The sequence below is a fragment of the Petromyzon marinus genome, chromosome 37 (genome assembly GCF_048934315.1).
Source record: "Petromyzon marinus isolate PM22_M1 ecotype Great Lakes invasive population chromosome 37, UKy_Petmar_22M1.pri1.0, whole genome shotgun sequence".
In the NCBI taxonomy this organism is placed as follows: Eukaryota; Metazoa; Chordata; class Hyperoartia; order Petromyzontiformes; family Petromyzontidae; genus Petromyzon; species Petromyzon marinus.
In genome coordinates this window covers 17,923,085-17,937,671 of record NC_133703.1, presented here as the reverse complement: position 1 = coordinate 17,937,671, position 14,587 = coordinate 17,923,085, and the positions used below count along the sequence as shown (strand labels likewise).

Sequence of the window (14,587 nt, the reverse complement as noted above, 5' to 3'; positions counted from 1 at the left end):
GTGTAAAATATCCGGGCAACTGGCTAAATTGGATAATCCGCGAAAACCAATTTAAATAAACTCAAACGTGGAATATTTTCTTGAGCTCAGTCCCGGACAGCTGGGGCTAAAACTAAGCCCAGCGAGCACCGGCACCGAGCGGGAGGATTCCACGCTCAAGAGCGACTAGGAGAAGCGTCGGTGCGGGGGGCGGGAGACTGTGGTGGGGGGGAGTTGGTGGTGGTGGGGGGGGGGAGACGGTGGGGAGGGGAGACCGTGTGAAAGGACATTCCTTTTTGTTTTGCTCGTTCTGCGAGTGGGCGAGCGCGGCTGCGAGGAAGCGTGCAGAGCGGCCGCTGTCAGGCGTTGTGTTTGACCGACCCGGCCAATTCCGTTTCGACTCGCCATCGCGGGGCGGTTTGATGAACAACGATCGCAACGGAATGAAAAACCTGTCAGCGGCGAACGGAGCGATCTGAGAATAAAGAGGCGGCTGACAATACGCACAGGGCGTGTTTACAGAACGGTTCTTTAAAAACCAGGAGGGCTCTGAAATCCCCTCCCCGCACTCTCCCCGCAAAACGCGAGCACACGCGCGCGCACGCACGCGTCACTCTTTAATTACGCGCGGTGCATGGTGTGTCGTTGTGTGTGGTGGGTGCAGCTGAGTGAAAGGTGTGTTGTGTGTGTAGCATGTGTCGCATGATGTAGCAGTGTACGGAGTTGGTGGAGTATAGTGCAGTGTGCGTATGGTGTGTGCGGTGCGTGGTGTGTGGTGTGTGTCGCATGCTGTGTAGGTGTGTAGTGTGTGTGTGTGTGTGGTATATAAAGGATGTGGTATATAGAGGGTGTGATTTCTAGTGTATGTATGTATGGTGTGTGTGTGTGTGGTTTATAGTGTGTGGTGTTAGTGTGTATCACATGCTGCGTGGTGTATGGAGCGTGTGGTGCATGGAGCATGTGTGCCGCATGTGTCGTAGGTGTCACGTATTCCGCATGTGCCGTGTGTGCTGCGTGTGCCGTATATGTCACGTGTGCTGTGTTTGCCGCGTGTGCCGTGTGTGCTGTACCCATTGCCTGGCAGGGGATATCCACGATGCTCTCCACCTCTCCCACCATGTGCCTCTCAGGCTCCAGCACCAAGTACGGTGGCTCTGAGGAAGGAGGAGGGAGACAGGACGCTCTGGTATCTACACCGCACCTACACCAAGCAACTTGATCAATTCACCCGCGCCGTGCATAGAAAGCTTCCCCCGTATAGCCTTAACAGACTCGAGGGGCAAGTGCTGTTAGCGGGTAGCTCCTATGAAGGCCGGTCTGGCACAGTAAACGAGCAGGTGGTGTGGCTAGCACCACACCAGGCCGCCGCTGTCACTCCAGTGGCGAGGTTTATACACCGCACCAGGTACTTATTTAAGGCTAAGTTGTCCGAGAGGAAGGCTGAGGGCCGGTTTACATATTCGTCGCCGATATTGACCGCGAGCAGTGACGATTGTCTGAGCCGGTCCTGGGCCTCCCCAAGGTCAGCTCGGCCTCAAGCGAGTACTCGGTTGTGGTGTGTAAACATCGCCAACGTCCGCGCGTGGTTCCGGCCACCCACCCCCTCGCGTGCGAATGCCGGCCTACATAGGCGCCGCTCGCTAACAGCAGTCCTTAGCCCCAACAACGGTCTGTTAAAGGCTATGATGGGGGAGGTTCGTCTTTCCGTAATGATCGGTCACACACCGATGATGGAGAGGTGAGCGCGTGCGGAGGCTGGCGCCACACTGCTGCCCCTGAGGACGGCCTCGCACTCGTAGAGGCCGGCCGCCCCGAGGCCCGGGTTCTGGACGGTGAGACGCCGGCCCCAGTCGCTGATGCCGCTGTGCAGCGTCACACCGTCCTTCCTCCACACCAGGGTGAGCCGTGTCACCGGCCTGGGAAGGCACGGCCGTCGTTTACACGCGCACGCTAATCGTCATCGTCCCTCGTCAACAACACCATTAGCAACATCATCGTCATCATCATTGCCAAGACCGTTGTCATCATTATCATCATCCCCTGGATTTGATCTTCCACGAAGCTCCAGGGCCACCCTAAACCACACCCACTGCGCAAACCATGGCAGATGTGGATACCTGATGCAAAAAATGAAAAATGTAAAAGTTTCCAACATGCGACTGTGGTCATCCAGAACAGACCGTACAACATATTACAATGCAATGTGGATCCACAAATACGAAGCGATACACTCCGCTACTCCTGATGCGGGTTGTTTGGCTTGACCACCTGAACGTGAAATTGTAGTTGTTGCTTGCATCTATATCAGCCGTACGGAAGAAGATCATCATCAGCATCAGCCTTATCTTCATCATCATCAACAACAACACCCTCCTCTCTCGTCATCATCACGGAGAATGGTTTAACATGGGACCCAAACAGGCACAGATCTATCAACACAACCACAACAGCCACCAACCAATTACGGTGAAAATTATCAGCCAATTAAATACAATGCAACAAAACAAACATAATTCCCATTTTGTTTACGAATAAAATCCATGAGTCATTGTTCGTGGGGATACAAAATGCGCATGAGTAACCTTTTGCCGCCAATAATTACCGATAAATACGTTTAAACGGTGGGTGGGCGGAGCGGTGGCGCAGTGATTAGCGCACCCTGCTATGAACCCGGCGACCTCGAGTTTGATTTTCCAGCCACAGTTGAACTCAGTGCCGAGCGACGCCGGCCGGGTTTACCAGCGTGGTGGGGGGGAGCGGGGTCAGGGGTTTGGCTAGTTTCCCAGCCAAGAAAGATGTATACAATGCCAACTAGAAATTGATTTTTCAAATATTAATAATCACTTGAAAACACACGCATTTGTACCAAACGCACATTAGCAATTTACCAATTACAGCCGCAAATGCTGAATAATAGATGGGTTCACACACTAATTTTAAACACGTGGCAATTACATCATTAATTGCTCGTGGTAACCTTGTCAGCAGAATCACACAAAAACAAAAGATTCCCGATATAGCCATACGGGCTGATGGGGCAAGAGCTGTTAGTCGAGCACCTATCAAGGCCGGTACAGCGCACGAGCGGGTGGTTTGGCCAGCACCACGCCCAGCCAAATTTGTGTCCAGTGCCGATCTTTGCACACCACAAATGGGTACGGCCAAGTCGACTTCGGGAAGGTTCAGAATCGGTTCAGATATTTGCCAATGATGTTGGCCTGAGCGGAAATAGAACCCGGGCCGCGGGGTTCGTAGGGCAGTCCACTAACCACAACGCTTCCGCTAACCACACGCGTGCACTCATGCATACACAGGTGTGCACAGGCACACTATGGAATCTATTTAGCGTGTCACTGCGAGAATTCTCAGTTTGTAGCGGCAAGCAACCGCAGCATGGCAGTTAGCACGGCGAGCATCAATCCCACGAAACTGTGCAAAATTTCCAGACTCGTGCTCACACATCAACGGCAAGGGCCGGTGCAGGGAAGGGCCGAAACGGAGGGAGCCGAGACCTGGTGGCAGTGGAGACAAAACCACAGCCAAGTCCATTCACCGTGGCACGGGAGGCACGGGGGACGGCATCTTGGTGGGGAGGTGGAAATAGGGTTGCCACCTGTCCTGGTTTTCCCAGGGTCATCCTCTCTTTTCCTGGGAAAGCTGGGAAGGGGCCATTTGTAAGAGGGTCAATTTGCCCCAGGTGTCACACCAATGAGGGCCCCACAATGGGCCTGTGGATGGTGGAATGAGGAAGCTTTCGGCCCGAGGCAGTTCTCTCCCTCTTCCGCTATTATGATGTATATGGAATTTATAAGCACTGCTTTGTGTAAACAACGGAGGCCAGGAGCAACCGGCGGTGACACCATCCCACGTGGTCCAGGGAGGACACCGCACCGGCCAGGAGGTGACCGCACCGCGCCAGCCACAACGGGACACACGCCCGGTGCTCCGATGGCTTCACCCACGATGCATCACAGCCTCTCCACGCTAGTTGCCTATGAATCCAACTTTTGTTATTTCTGTCTTTTTTGTTTTGCTTTTCGCACGCACGCACGCACGCACACAATCGGCAGGCTAACCCCGCGTGACAAATTCGCACGTCGAACATAAGTCGCCTTTCCGGTGCATCAATCCGGCGTGGCGGGGCCAGGCTCTCCACAGGGCTATTCCGGCGTTGTCGGGCATTCATCACGAGTCGACGGTCGTGAACAAAAAGGTGGCGATCGGCGGCCGCCCCCGTTTTGCGCGGGGCGCTTTCGCAGCACAGCACGTCCCGAACGCCGCCTCCACAGGCGCCGGCGTAATGTGACTGGAGTGCTCCGGCTAATTAACGCACATCACAGCCGCGGGATTTTTCTTATTTAATTTAGATTAGTTTTTTTTTCTTGTCACCGTGAAGTAACCCCCGTCTGCGCCGGCGCGCGCGCCCTCCCACTAGGGCCTCCTCTCCACCGCAGCCGGCCCGGCCCGGTGAGTCTGCGGCGCGGAGCGCGATAAATTATTAAACTCATTACGGAGACCGGCCTGAAGTGCACGGAGGAGTCAAGAGAATCAGTCACGTGGACGGGCGGGTGGTGGCGGCGCGACGATTGGAGGGAGGGAGGGCACGGGGGTCCCACAACCGCGAGATCTCACAAAGCTGCGTTGCTGGCAACAACGCCGGTTCATTAATCTGCATCACCTCGCACTAATTTGGGAGCGATTGTTTATTTATTTGTAAATCAATCGCACTTAAGAGCGCGATTTGGAGTCGACCTGCCACCACCCCTCCGGCCCCCTCGCCACCGCCCAATGCCACCCCCCGCCGGCCCTCCCCACCCCCCCCGGCCGCTCACTGCCGCTCCCCTTTTCACTGAAGGGGCGACTTTAAAAACGTCCACGTGCTGGGACCGCTAGCCCTGCTTCTCCCGCGAGGCGATGAGAGAGTGAGCGAAGCTGCTATAGAGACAAACGCCCGCTCGGTGGTTACGGGCGACGGTCGGCGCTCCGCTTTGTCCTCTGTGCCAGAGGCAACGCACACAGTGAGCGCGCTCAGAGTCGCGGGGTTCTACTCTGCACCAGTGCAACGCTCAAAGACAGCTCACTGTGAACATCATCATGTTTACAGTGAATATCATTAATTGGTTGCGTGTGCGTAGCTGGCAGCGCGTGGGTCGTGGCTTTGTGGCCGTTAAAAGACCCGTGGCCGGCTTATGTTGAGGAGTTAACTGCGGTGGGAGAATGTTTACATTTTCTTATTCACACCGAAGTACAGCAAAGCACAAAAACATTACAACACGACACACAATTACAACTTTTGGCAAACCGACATCGCGATAATCACGATATTGTGACAATTAATATATCGCATCATGAATGATAAAATCGCAGCGAGCCTTGGGGTCAGGGTCAAGAATCCCAGTGGTGGCATCGGCCAGCGGTGGACACTTGCAGGCCAGCAGTGAGTTACCACGTGCCTGCCGCACAGGGACAGCTGCCACCGAAGGTGCCCTTCAAAAGTTTGAGATGAGATGCTATGGAAGGGCACTTTGAGTTGCCGAGGCTTTTAAGCAACACCGTACGAATGCAACGACAACAATTATTATGATTATTATTTGTGACCCCGTGTCGCGCGGTGAGCCCTCACCTGGCGTTGGCGACGCACTGCAGGGTGACCTCGGGCGTGCCCACGGTGACGCTCGTGTTCCGCGGCGCCACGACAATCTCCGGGGCGATGGGGTCGGCCGGACCCTCCCCATCTGCGCGGGATCAGCGACACGGACGACACAATTCAAACAGCAGAATTTAAATATGTTTTTTGTTATATATATCCCAACCGCACCGGAAAAAAAAACGTGCAAAAAACGTGTGCTCTCACGCAGAGCAGGAAGGCACGACTCCCATCATGCCTTGCATGCATATCATGTGACCACCGCATTGCATGTGCCAAGATCTCAGCCTTGTCCAGACCACCATCTCAAGTCATGGCCGACTGTGCAATCCACGTTTCGTTGTCGCGAGACGAATAATTCGCTTGGAAATCGCGCACAGCTGTGACCCTTCGAGGATGACCCTTGGAAGTGGATATCACAGAGCTAGCTCTAAAAACCCTTTGAAGTGACCTCTCGTCCACACAGTAGAGGGGCAGCATCTACCCACCTGCTCTGCATATGAGAGTAACGTTTGTCACACTATAGTGAAACTGATGATTTAATTCTCAGAGCTGGAATTTAGCGAAAATGCACAACCAAAATGAATGCACAGCAGTGGATACTGGAATCTATCCGTATGGACCTTAGAGTGGCGAGATGGTAACGCCCTCGCCTTGTATACAGGCGGTTGTGGGTTCAACCCCAAGTCTGACGCCTGTATATATTGGAGTTTGCATGTTATTCCCGTGGTCGCGTGGATTTTTCTCCGGGTCCTCCGGTCTAGAGCATTTGGCTGCCATTGTAAATTTACACACGATTAATAAGCCACTTCGTTGAGCTATCATTTGTGATAGCCAATGTCTCTTTTGAAAAAGAGCTATACATTCTTAAGTAATGTAAAGGCATCGCATACTAATGAAATGTGATTAAGCCATCTGTTCCAGAAGAACATAATCCACTGTTATATAATTACAATAAACCCCCTCTCTGCTTTCTGCACCTGATTGGCTCACAGTGAGGACGTCATCTTGCTGTTTAAGACCAGCAGCGGGTAGATCACTTCACAATTCTAGCAAAATCGCTCGATGATGCTGGGCATAATTACCGTGACGCAGAAACATCACGGTACTACTCAAATTGTACATGTTGTGGACTTACTCTCCAACACACCGGTGGGCTGAAGCAGTACCCAATTGGCACGTTTTGCTTACGTGACAAACCTTACTAATTGGCCGTGCCGAGTGGTGTCGGGTTAACGACACATTTATACTTACATATGAGAGTAACGTTTGTCACACTATAGTGAAACTGATGATTTAATTCTCAGAGCTGGAATTTAGCGAAAATAAATGCACAACCAAAATTAATGCACAGCAGTGGATTCTGGAATCTATCCGTATGGACCTTAGAGTGGCGAGATGGTAACGCCCTCGCCTTGTATACAGGCGGTTGTGGGTTCAACCCCAAGTCTGACGCCTGTATATATTGGAGTTTGCATGTTATTCCCGTGGTCGCGTGGATTTTTCTCCGGGTCCTCCGGTCTAGAGCATTTGGCTGCCATTGTAAATTTACACACGATTAATAAGCCACTTCGTTGAGCTATCATTTGTGATAGCCAATGTCTCTTTTGAAAAAGAGCTATACATTCTTAAGTAATGTAAAGGCATCGCATACTAATGAAATGTGATTAAGCCATCTGTTCCAGAAGAACATAATCCACTGTTATATAATTACAATAAACCCCCTCTCTGCTTTCTGCACCTGATTGGCTCACAGTGAGGACGTCATCTTGCTGTTTAAGACCAGCAGCGGGTAGATCACTTCACAATTCTAGCAAAATCGCTCGATGATGCTGGGCATAATTACCGTGACGCAGAAACATCACGGTACTACTCAAATTGTACATGTTGTGGACTTACTCTCCAACACACCGGTGGGCTGAAGCAGTACCCAATTGGCACGTTTTGCTTACGTGACAAACCTTACTAATTGGCCGTGCCGAGTGGTGTCGGGTTAACGACACATTTATACTTACATATGAGAGTAACGTTTGTCACACTATAGTGAAACTGATGATTTAATTCTCAGAGCTGGAATTTAGCGAAAATAAATGCACAACCAAAATTAATGCACAGCAGTGGATTCTGGAATCTATCCGTATGGACCTTAGAGTGGCGAGATGGTAACGCCCTCGCCTTGTATACAGGCGGTTGTGGGTTCAACCCCAAGTCTGACGCCTGTATATATTGGAGTTTGCATGTTATTCCCGTGGTCGCGTGGATTTTTCTCCGGGTCCTCCGGTCTAGAGCATTTGGCTGCCATTGTAAATTTACACACGATTAATAAGCCACTTCGTTGAGCTATCATTTGTGATAGCCAATGTCTCTTTTGAAAAAGAGCTATACATTCTTAAGTAATGTAAAGGCATCGCATACTGATGAAATGTGATTAAGCCATCTGTTCCAGAAGAACATAATCCACTGTTATATAATTACAATAAACCCCCTCTCTGCTTTCTGCACCTGATTGGCTCACAGTGAGGACGTCATCTTGCTGTTTAAGACCAGCAGCGGGTAGATCACTTCACAATTCTAGCAAAATCGCTCGATGATGCTGGGCATAATTACCGTGACGCGGAAACATCACGGTACTACTCAAATTGTACATGTTGTGGACTTACTCTCCAACACACCGGTGGGCTGAAGCAGTACCCAATTGGCACGTTTTGCTTACGTGACAAACCTTACTAATTGGCCGTGCCGCGTGGTGTCGGGTTAACGACACATTTATACTTAAGCGATCTAACCCAAAAAAAACAAATCTCTATTATGAATATTGGTCGCGAAAGCCTACGTCTCAAAGTGGGGCCTGACCTGGTAAAATAAAAAAATGTTTAGTTGTGTAAGTGTGTAGAGCCTTATCCACTTGTACGCAGGAGTTCTCTCGGGGTACCCTGGTAACTGCCAATGGTTTTTGTTATTGTTGTTGTACAGTCAATGGTGTGAGGTCATCGCCTCTCAATACTTTTCATTGCAGGCGCCCAAGACCTGGAATCGAACCCAGCATCTCCGGGGGTGCGGTGATTTTATCCGATCGCTCTCCGCTCAGAGCGGGAATACCAGCGGTGGCACTGTAATTGAAACACCAAATCCCAGGAGATGAATACGATGTTTTAAATATCGCGGGGGGGGGGGGGGGGGCAAGAAAAATACACGAACGTAATAAAAATTAAGAAATTGAAACGGTTCTGAACACTGCATAGAACATGAAACCCTGCTTACATTAAAGGAAAAAAAACAGCCGAGATCTCAAACAGATATTTAAGACACGTTGCGTAGGCACCCTGTCCTGCGCTGTTTGACGAGTTTAAAGATTCATAACGAAAAAATATAATTTACAATTTCGGTGATGTGCGCTCAAGTGATTTAACCGTGTTTTTATGCAAGTCTACGCGTCTCTCTGTGTGTGTGTCTATGGGTCTCTGTGCAAGTCTGTGGGTCTCACTGTGAGTCTATGAATCTCTGTGTCTTTGGGTTTCTGTGCGAGTCTGTAGGTCTCTCTGTGAGTCTATGTGTCTCTGTGTCTATGAGTCTCTGTGCGAGTTTGTGGGTTTCTATGCAAGTCTATGCGTCTCTGTGTCTGTGTCTATGGGTCTCTGTGCGAGTCTATGACAAAAACATTTACTTGTTCACCACAATTGTCCACGATGGCGCAGAATGCGTTTGGAGCTGCAGGATAAGAGCTCATCGTATTTTTGGGGGGTTGCGATTTCCCATTGAAGAAATTGCCCGTCAAGCGAAACTCCACGCCGGCTGACAGATAAATCCATCGTGTATTTTCTTTTTTTGTGGACTTCCAAATCCAGTGGGGGGCGGGGAGTGGGTAGTGGGAGGGGGGGGGGCAGCGTGGGAGGCAGGGGGAATGGTGCGATGATTGATTGAGATGGTTTCTGCACAACTCCCACGTGACATCGGTGGGACAGGAAATCGGGAACGGGCTTATAAAGGTAGAGTTTAATTAATCCCTCTAGGCCCAAATGGGGCGCTTGTAGCTTTATTATTTGTCAGCAGGGCCGGTGACAAACAGCGTCGGATGAGAATAAAGAGGAGTGGAGCGCCGACGGCTCCGGGGCTAACGCCACGCGGAGTTATTCCCTGTGTCACCGCGGGAACAGCGAACGTCGGACGCCGTGAAGCGGGCGCCGTGCGACGGCATCTTCATTTTTCTGCGCACTAAACGTTCCGAATATATATCTTTAGATATATTTTTGAAAGACGCCTAAGTTGCTCCAATTAATTCGTTGCCGAGTGTGGAATTTTACGCTCAGCGTTGAACAAATTGACGCGCTGGTGCCGCTTATCGGGGGAAGTGACTGCGAAATTCTCTCTCTCTCGCTCTCTCCCCATGGGGAAGTCTCACTCCGGCTCCTTACTCTTTCTGACAGAGGAGAGGTTTGGGACGAGCGTAGGGAAGGAACGGCACGCATCATTCACACACAGAGCACTGACACGCGTACACCACACAATAACAAAGCTCCCCCGTATAGCCTTTAACACTCTTGAGAAAAGGGCAGTTAGCGAGTGCCAGCTATGAAGGCCGGCGACGCGCATGAGGGAGTGGGTGGCCAACACCAAGCCCGGCCGCCTTTGTCCACATGGCACCAGGTACTCGTTTTAAAGGCTGAGTCGACCTAGGGGAGCCCCAGGACCGTTTAAAGACTGGTACAGATATTTGTCACTGGTGTTGGCCATGAGCGAGAATCGAACTCGGGTGCACTGGCTCATGGCGCAGGGCTCTAACAACAGCACAACCGCTCCACGCGACGCACAAACTCCACACGACACGCAAACTCCACACGGCGCGCAAACTCCACACGACACACAAACTCCACACGACACGCAAACTCCACACGACGCACAAACTCCACACGACACACAAACTCCACACGACGCACAAACTCCACACGACGCACAAACTCCACGCGACGCACAAACTCCACACGACGTACAAACTCCACGCGACGCACAAACTCCACACGACACACAAACTCCACACGACGCACAAACTCCACACGACGCACAAACTCCACACGACGCGCAAACTCCACACGACGCACAAACTCCACACGACGCACAAACTCCACACGACGCGCAAACTCCACACGACACACAAACTCCACACGACGCACAAACTCCACACGACGCACAAACTCCACACGACGCACAAACTCCACACGACGCACAAACTCCACACGACGCACAAACTCCACACGACGCACAAACTCCACACGACGCGCAAACTCCACACGACGCACAAACTCCACGCGACGCACAAACTCCACACGACACACAAACTCCACACGACACACAAACTCCACACGACACACAAACTCCACACGACACACAAACTCCACACGACACACAAACTCCACACGACACACAAACTCCACACGACACACAAACTCCACACGACACACAAACTCCACACGACACACAAACTCAACACGACACACACTCCACACGACGCACAAACTCCACACGACACACAAACTCCACACGACACGCAAACTCCACACGACACACAAACTCCACACGACACACAAACTCCACATGGCGCGCAAACTCCACACGACGCACACACTCCACACGGCGCGCAAACTCCACACGACACACAAACTCCACACGACACACAAACTCCACACGACACACAAACTCCACACGACGTACAAACTCCACACGACACACAAACTCCACACGACACACAAACTCCACACGACACACAAACTCCACACGACACACAAACTCCACACGACACACAAACTCCACACGACACACACTCCACACGACGCACAAACTCCACACGACGCACAAACTCCACACGACACGCAAACTCCACACGACACACAAACTCCACACGACACACAAACTCCACACGACGTACAAACTCCACACGACGCGCAAACTCCACATGACACACAAACTCCACACGACGCACAAACTCCACACGACGCACAAACTCCACACGACACACAAACTCCACACGACGCACAAACTCCACACGACACACAAACTCCACACGACGCACAAACTCCACACGACGCACAAACTCCACACGACACACAAACTCCACACGACGCACAAACTCCACACGACACACAAACTCCACACGACACACAAACTCCACACGACACACAAACTCCACACGACGTACAAACTCCACACGGCGCACAAACTCCACACGACACACAAACTCCACACGACACACAAACTCCACACGACACACAAACTCCACACGACGTACAAACTCCACACGGCACTCACACGCCACATGGCGCGCAAACTCCACACGACGCGCAGGCTTCACTTCCTCCGCTCTGCTCGGAGCCCGAATCTTTAGAATCTCAGAATTTTTCGTTAATTTATCCCTTAGAAATCCGATGAGCTGAAAAGCTCTTTTATTTACAGGTGTCCACCGCTGAGCACGGCAACGAGCGACAATCCGAGGCTCGACAGGGAGTGGACCAAATCTCCCGACTGCCTTCGTGACGAGGCCCGTTGTCGTCTGGGGCTGTGTCCGGCACCGTGGTCCGACGGCTCCGCCAGACAAACACCGCTCATCCCGCGTGCGCTCCACTCCCCTTTTTCTGATCCAATCGGAGTAAATGTAAATAAAAACAAACGAACGAAATGCTTGGCGAATCGGCTCCGTATGGACACAGTGTGAAGAATTGGCAAGGTGCCTTATTAATAAACCGTAAACAAAAAAAAAAACCTATCTGCAGCCTCGCGCCGATGAATAAACGTTTTGGCGCGATCAGGAGCAGCTCTGGCGGGATCGGAGCTCGGGGGGGCTTGCTTATCGCTGTGCTTCTCACCAAGCGCTCTCCATCTCCCTTTAAACCCGTGCCATTAAGTCCTCAACACCTTAAACACAGGCCCACATTTCACGCCGCAAGACAAGCAATTTGCCCCGAGATGCCAAAGTGGAGAAATTGTAACCACAGTGCAGGAGAGGGTGTAGCCGGGCGGAAAAAAAACATACATTTCAGCCGCGATAGAAAAAGGAAAATGCGCCATTCCTCACCACGAGGGAACGCACTTCGTCTTAATTTTGCACGCACGCGTGTGTATGTGCATGCATGTGCGCGTGGGTACGTGCGTGTGTACATGCGTGCCGCGTGCCGGTTACCGTGGGCATGAGCGCACGTTCATGCGTGTGTATATTTGCTGTGTACGCGGGCGTGCGGGGAGCGGTCATGTAGCGGTGAGCGCACGCCGCGCAATGAACCCGGTGACCCGAGTTCGATTCTCGCTCATGGCCACCAACACTGGTGGAGGCTATCTGAATCGGTCCCTGAGCCTCCCCGAGATCGACTGAGCCTCAAAATAATACACCTGCTGCGACGTGTAAACATCGCCACTCGGGAGACAAAAAACGCTGCCGGGCGTGGTGCCGGCCACCCACACCCGCCCCTCGCGCGCTCGCTAACAGCACTCGCCACAACAGTCCGTTGCCGGCTAGACGGGGGGTATACTTGTTCTCAGTCATCCTTGACGCGAGCTCCAAAGTGGGCGCACGCGGAGACCCGCACCAACACCTCGCACTGGCGGCGGAGCGCGCTGGGCCAGAAGCAAGGGTATTATGGGGGGGGGGGGGGGAGAGGCTGCGTAAAAGCCAGCGGTGCCCCTCAAAGACCCCCCCCGCCCCACGCTATCTGTTCCCCCCGGCGAGAAGCCGCGGGACCCTCCCCGAGAGACCCCAAGCATCGCGGGATGCAGACAGACAGCGGACAGACGGCAACGACGATGGAGGGGAGAGCTCAAATGTGCGCCGACCGGACCTGAACCGGCGCTGGCTGACGGTTGGGAAAACGTCGAGTGGCGTGCGACGCACGGCGTGGTTTTTGACGGGGGGGGGGGGGGGGGGGGGGCACCCCTCCCGCGACCGCCGCCGGGCGCCGTGTGCTGCGCGCCCGGCGAGACTTGTAGTTAGGGAAAGGTCACGCGCTCGCACGCGCGACATTATTTCTGCACGGACGCACGGGAAGGCTATTTACAAGCGGCGGCGGTGCCGTGTGAGGTCCCCTCGCCATCGGTGGCTGTGCTTTGGGCGAGCAGTGAACTTGGCGTGGTAATCACGACGCCCCCCGGGCCTTCACAGATGATATAATTTTTTTCTTCCAGTGGGGTCGCTGGCGGACCTGGGAGTCGGTGGCATATGCCACGGCCATAGCTCGAGGTGTACTAGATGTGGTGTGCCGGGTGCGGACAGAGGCGGCTGAAATGAAGCACCGGAATTTCCACCGGCGGTGTACGCTTCATGATGACGGAGCAACGTGGCAATGTGCACGTGCGTGTGTGTGTATGGCTCACATCGATTCCCACTCACGGGCAACTCAGCCTCAAATGAGTCCCGGTGCGGTGTATAAATATCGCCATTAGGGAGGCAAAGGCGTGGTGCTGGCCACCCACCCCCTCGTGTGCCGTTCTGGCCTTCATGGGTGCTCGCTAACAGCATTTGCCCGAAAAGTCTGTTAAGGCTCTACGGGAGAGCTATGTCTCTGGCTTTGGCTCACGTCAGTGGTGAATATCTGAATCGGTTCAGGGCTTCCCCTAAGTCCACTCAGCCTTAAGCGAGTACCTGGTGCGGTGTATAAACAACCATTGTGGTGCTGGCCACACCACCGACAAGCGCACCGTCCGGGTCCGACTAGGTGCTCGCTAACAGCAATTGCCCCAATGGTTTGTGGGTAGCTATACGTGGGATCTTTGTCCGTGTCTAAAATGACAACGAGCCTCTACGGTATATTTTGGTAAATTGAAAACATTGAGCCAAATGGGCAAAGAATCATCGTGGCAGCGCGTGGGTCGTAAATAGACCTTTTTGCAAAATATATACACTGCTTCCTGCAGTTTTGAAAGCACTGGCAATTGCAAACATCTTAACTACCGCACTGGAACTGTAAGACGAGCAATGTTTTA

At 52.5% G+C, this 14,587-nt stretch overlaps 1 protein-coding gene across 4 annotated transcripts in view; it reads right to left on the bottom strand.

The window, feature by feature from the left end:
• Positions 1-14,587, bottom strand: part of SDK2 (sidekick cell adhesion molecule 2) — a 305,833-nt gene that overhangs the window by 44,609 nt on the left and 246,637 nt on the right. For all 4 annotated transcript variants that reach the window (XM_032966896.2, XM_032966897.2, XM_076072379.1 and 1 more), the window contains 3 exons: positions 5,603-5,714; positions 1,705-1,895; positions 1,050-1,133 (listed from right to left, as the gene is read on the bottom strand). In XM_032966896.2, coding sequence (XP_032822787.2) covers positions 1,050-1,133; positions 1,705-1,895; positions 5,603-5,714 — 387 coding nt within the window. The remainder of the gene's footprint in view (positions 1-1,049; positions 1,134-1,704; positions 1,896-5,602; positions 5,715-14,587) is intronic.